Source organism: Podarcis raffonei, chromosome 12 (genome assembly GCF_027172205.1).
Source record: "Podarcis raffonei isolate rPodRaf1 chromosome 12, rPodRaf1.pri, whole genome shotgun sequence".
NCBI lineage: Eukaryota > Metazoa > Chordata > Lepidosauria > Squamata > Lacertidae > Podarcis > Podarcis raffonei.
Window position 1 is genome coordinate 32,683,853 of NC_070613.1, and position 6,000 is coordinate 32,689,852.

At 42.7% G+C, this 6,000-nt stretch overlaps 1 protein-coding gene across 3 annotated transcripts in view; it reads left to right on the forward strand.

Moving 5' to 3' along the window:
• Window positions 1–1,310, forward strand: part of BZW2 (basic leucine zipper and W2 domains 2) — a 45,063-nt gene extending 43,753 nt beyond the window's left edge. For all 3 annotated transcript variants that reach the window (XM_053359707.1, XM_053359709.1, XM_053359708.1), the window contains exon 12: window positions 867–1,310. In XM_053359707.1, the coding sequence (XP_053215682.1) occupies window positions 867–904 (38 nt within the window). In that variant the 3' untranslated portion in view covers window positions 905–1,310. The remainder of the gene's footprint in view (window positions 1–866) is intronic.
• Window positions 1,311–6,000: the final 4,690 nt, after the last annotated feature.

Genomic DNA, 6,000 nt, shown 5'->3' on the forward strand with positions numbered 1-6,000 from the left:
AGATCCTTGTTGATCCTTGCTTCAAATTGCCCAGAGATCTACTAGCAGATCCTGATCCACCCCAATGCATTGGGAAACTTGGCTCTATCCCAGGCATAGGCTAACTTGGCCCTCCAGATGTTTTGGGACTACAATTCCCACCATCCCTGACCACTGGTCCTGTTAGCTAGGGATGATGGGAGTCATAGTTCCAAAATATCTGGAGGGCCGAGTTTGCCTATGTCTGCTCTATCCCTTTGTAGCGTAAGACTGACTTGTCCCATCTCTCGTGCCAGAGAAGCTGCTGCCATTGGGGGTCAAGCCTCCATGTGGGATGCTGAGGAGCCACTGAGAGACAGTGGGCATGAGAGTGGGGAGAAAGCCTTTCGTCCCAAGGGCTATGAGAGGGGTCTCGTATCCTTAGCGTAGGACTGCTGCAGGACTGCAACTCCCATGATCCCTGACTTGCTGGTTGATGGAAGATAGAGCCCAATATACACCTGAAAGTCTACAGATCTCCCACCTCTGCTGCAGTACAATATAGTGCATTTGATTCATTGATTGAGGACTCTGCTACATTAGCCATGTTGCAACACTATAACTGTGTTATAAACATGTGGCACCAGATGGCGCTGTAGAGCACAAAACTTTGTCCATGCAACTTTAATAGAGTGGTTTTTCTCTTTTGTTATAACGATTTAATTTATGACTTACTTATAGTGGTTTTTTCCCTGTGTGTAGTAGATCCAGCCTTAAAATAAGATTTGGGGCTTGTTAAAGGAATAACTGTATAAATGTTGCCACATGAATTGTTTCAATAGTTGGAGAAAAATCTTCACTTTTCCTCTGCTCTTTCTCTTTCCTTCCCTCCCTCCCTCACCTCTCAGAATCCGAATCTGAAGGGGAAGAAAACCAAGATGGCTGAACGAAGCACAAAACGTATTCGCTGTGGCCGGCTGCTTCTTACGGAATTTTGTACCGTTCAAAGAGAAAGACTCTTACTCCAGTGTCATACCGAAAATTCTAGGCTAGGCTTTCCTTTTGTTTAGAAGAATAAAATGTTGGAGCCTTGAGACATTAAATGCTGAGACTCTTCCTCTGGCGCACTGTACACTATTGTAGGCAGAGGCATTCAGCAAGGAAACAACATATAGGAAAACTGAAGTAATATCCTTTAAGGACTCCTTTTTTATTAACAGTCTTCAGGTACTACATATGAACACTTCAGTGTTTCTCCATAGGGATGTTCTGTGCGTGTAGCTCAATATTTGCTTGTGTGTGATTTGACATAATCACATTTTGGGGAAATTAAATGGCTTTTAAAAATCTTACTTTCATGTTTCCGTGCATTTTTCTTTTGCTTCAGAAGTGGGCTTGCATGTGACTAACTACTGCTAACCTTCTGCAGAAGGATTTAATAATAATTTTGCTATTTGCACCCTGCCCATCTGACTGAGTTGCCCCAGCCACTCTGGGCAGATGTTTTAGAAGGTCCAGTCTACACTTTACCTCAGCCTTTGCCAACCTTGTGCTCTCTGGGTATTTTGGACTACAACTCCCATCAGCCCAACAAGCATGACCAAGCTGGCTGAGGATGATGGGAGTTGTAGTCCAAAGTATCTGTAGGAAACCAGATAGGCAAAGGCTGCTCCACCTGGTGAATGTGGCAAGCTTCTTCCTTGGTGTGACACTCTCTGCATCATCATTTTTACACCCATGACAGACTGCTCTAGGAACAAATGGTGCTGGGTTCGAAACTCTTTGGGTCCTTGCAGGGTTTCCAGGAAAAATGTGTGGCGGTTATCTATTCCAGGAGAAATGAACCCTGTGGCCTTCCAAATGTTTCTGGACTACAACTCTCATAATCTGTATCCACTGGCCATGTCGGTTGGGGCTGATGGAACACAGATCTCCTAGTCCTGTGTTACAGCAGAGGGAAAAACAACTTTCCACATGGGAATGTTAATAGCATGTTTACCAACCCTAAAACACCTATATTAGAGTTGAGTTTGGGTTGCTTTGTTTTTAAATAAGAAATAACAACTTTGTGAATTCCCTGCCCTCTCTCATACAAGTCATCCATTGCTGTTTTTCGTTCTATTCTATATAGCTTAAAACCCATTTTTATTAATCTGAACCTGTAATTGGTTATAATAATCGATTAAAACAACTTTTAAGAGACTTCTGTATATGTTAAATAAATAAATTTTAAAACATTGACTGATTAATTGGCAGGATTATTTTTTTTAAAAAAAGAACTACAATACAGTGGTACCTCTGGTTGCGAACGGGATCCATTCCAGAGGCCCGTTCGCTACATGAAAAGAACGCAATGTGCAGCGGCGCGTCTGAGCACGCGCAGGTTGTGATTCGCCGCTTCTGCGCATGCGCGTGACGTCATTTTGCGTGTCTGCACATGTGTGAGCGGCGAAACCCGGAAGTAACCCTTTCCAGTACTTCTGGGTTGCCACGGGACATAACCTGAAAGAACGTAACATGAAGCGGTCGTAACATGAGGTATGACTGTATTTTTAAATACAAGGACATGTAAATTGGTAGCAAGCATCATCTCAAGAGGCAATTTGCTTTTCACAAGATAGGGGTGGGGAAAGCCTTTTATTAAAACAATGCTGCTACAACACAGGAGTATTATTTAAAAACAAACTTGCATTTACCCTTGTGAAAATAAATATGAATGTAATTGATTGGTTATACAATTTATGGTTAGGGAGCTATCCTACAGCAAGATCTGCTGGACTGGATCCAGCAGATCTTCAGCTGAGCCAGGAGATTCCCAATGCAGCCAGGCTATGCCGGCTTAGCTCTGTCATCTTCACCTCATCTGGAGAGAGACCTCAGTGTAACTCCTCAATCCTGGCTCAGCCAGGACCCAGCCAGCTGAGCTGATCCCAGTGGATATTAGGCCAGCATATGCCCTGAAAAGGGGGTGCTGTGGTGGGATAGAAATCAGCCTTCCCCAACCTGGTGCCCTCCAGATGTTTTGGACTGCAATTCCCACCATCCCTTGAAGTTGATGGGAGTTGTAGTTTAAAACATCTGGAGGGCACCAGGTTGGAGGAAGGCTTTAACCATTAAAGCCCACTGCTTCTGATTCAAAGTACAGCCGTACCATGGTTGTTGAACAGAATCCGGTCCGGGAGTCTGGTTGACTTCTGAAAACGTTCGACAACCAAGGCTTCCAATTTGCTGCAGGAGCTTCCTGCACGCAAGTATAAGCCGTGTCGGGCGTTCAGCTTCCAAAGAACGATCCCAAACCAGAACACTCACTTCCGGGTTTGCGGCGTTCAGGAGCCAAAACGTTTGACTCCCAATGCGTTTGGCTTCCAAGGTAAGACTGTATAAGCTTTGTCATCTAAGTGGAACATAGAATAGCATAGCATGGTTTCACTGAAGTCGCAGCACCAAAAGTAGAAAGCAAAATCCTACTAGCAGACATCTCTTGGCCAAGTAGTAATTTAAGGTGTATTGCTTTCTGAAAGCAAAATGTAAAGGGCTTACGGTAACTATGACAACTAAATAATGAAATTGCTAATAGAACAGTGTGTGACCGTATCCAGTTATGCCTGCAGGGAAATAGTGAGGAGTGGTAGGGTGCCCTTATGCAGTGATGTCACTGTGGGCAAACAGTGCTGTCTTTAAGCCACTGAAGTACAGAGAATATTGTTAAATACTTGTCAGCTCCATTAGTGGGATTTTTTTTTTTTTTAAAAAAAGAGAGGTAGCCATGTTAATCTTCTGCATCAGAAACAATAGTATTTTGCAGGATCTGAAAAGCGGATAACTTTCTCATTGGGGGTGCATGTTTCTAGCCCACAATAACAAAATTTGTATACCGCCATATACCCATAGATTTCAGGGCAGTTCACAACATACACACACACACACACACACACATATATATATGTTTGTGTGTGTGTGTGTGTGTGTTGCGTGTATGTTGGGGGGGGAGAGAGTATATATACAATATTTATATGTATATACAAAATGTGTGTGTGTGTGTGTGTGTGTGTATATATATATATATATATATATATATATATATATACACAGTATGTATATATACTAGATGATGTATGTGCATATATTATATGTATGCATGTGTCCACACACACACAGTAAAATATATTACATCTTGAGCATGTTGGCTGACCTTGAAAAGTACCTGTTTTTTACCTTTGGCCAGAGCAGTCTAAACAGCATCAGGAATCTGCAGTGGGGGGAGAACTATGGGCTAGACAATTTGGCTTTTGCTTTGGATAGAACTGACCTGCTGGCATCTTCTGTAAACCCATTTTTGAGAAACCAAAACTTCCACCTTGCTGCCTAAGCCATTTCCCCCACTCCTTTAAAGCCATCATTGAAATGTCAAAATAAACAATCAGTTGTGAAACACAGAGTAGTGCATAGGAATCTGCTTTATACTACATCAGAATAATTGTCCAGCTAGACCAGGAGGGGGCAACCTTTTGTAGTCTGACGGCAATGGGTGGAGCCAAAGACAAGTGTTCTAGATTAACCGATCCAGGGGAAAAAAGATTTACCTGTTTCAATTTTTGTCATGTTTACCACATATTAGAATATCCAATCCTATATGGCTGTCTTCAGAAGTAAACCCTGCTGGGTTTGGTGGGGTTATTCTTTTAAAAAAGTATGCAGCAGATTTAAAATAATGTAGATAGAACAGACCAATGGAGTTACTGTTCTAGAAAGGCAGTGAAAGTAATTTCTTCCTGACTTTAGTGTGCTACTCACATTTATACACAACCTTTTACATTGCAATTTGTTCTCAGGCAGCTTCTTTTCTCCAATCCATAAAACGGGAGTGGGTGGGTGTTAAAACACCCCTTATGTAGTCTTAAACTACATAAACAGAAAAACAATGAGGAAATGAGCAGGAAAAAAGGAACTCCGGTGGCACCAAGGGCCTCAACATGGCCCTGTGGGGTGCAAGTTGCTCACCTATGATTTAGATCAGTCTTGTCTAGAGTCTCAGGTCTGGGGATAGTTTCAGTGCTATCCAATCCTTTTAATTGGAGCAACAGGAAGTGGGTCGCATGTAAAAATATGCAAGGTCTTACCACTGAATTGTAAAGGTAAAGGTAACAGGATCCCTGACCATTAGGTCCAGTCATGGCCGACTCTGGGGTTGCGGCGCTCATCTCGTTTTATTGGCTGAGGGAGCCGGCGTACAACTTCCGGGTCATGTGGTCAGCATGACTAAGCCGCTTCTGGTGAACCAGAGCAGCGCATGGAAACGCCGTTTACCTTCCCGCCAGAACGGTTCCTATTTAATTGTAGCCCTCCCCAAAGACCTTGCTCTGTGTGTTCACGTTTGTTTCCCAGACGTTGAAATATCAATGGCTGCTCTGCACTTCAACAGTCTAGGAAACAGGGAAGGAGCATCACCATCAGAAGAGTGTAGAAAAGAGAACTCGCCTGGTGTTTCTCTTGAGGAATCAGTGGGTCCAGAGGATCCTTACATCCCTGACAAGGACAAATAGCCTTTTATGCACAAACACTCGGTGCCAAGCCATGCAATAGCATTATTCAAACAAATATGTTTATATGGAAACAAAGGGTCTTTCTTTTTTAATTTGGTTGAAACTGATCTTCCTAATAGTCATAAAAGGATACTTACATGTTCGACTCCACTCAAAGGTTGTTAAAGCCTCCTTTGTTGACTCATGGCTCAGTCTGTAAGAAAAAGGAAGGAATAGAAAATTATCCTGCAGAAGAGTTGCTTTGCTGGATGGATGTTATTAAATGTCTGCTTCTGTAGCAATTTCCTGAGAAGTTACTAAGAGCCAAGAGGAAATCCCTAAAGTGTCAGCACCTGGTGCTTTGTTCTCCGAGTTGTTCTTATTCATATCCCATCATTTGAACTGGGTTCTGACGCCTATATTTGATGAAAAGTACTAACTTAAACACAGATCTTGACTTAGGATGCTGGTGTTGCAGAAGGAAGCGGATGCAAGTTTTTTGCAAAATCGACATGACTTC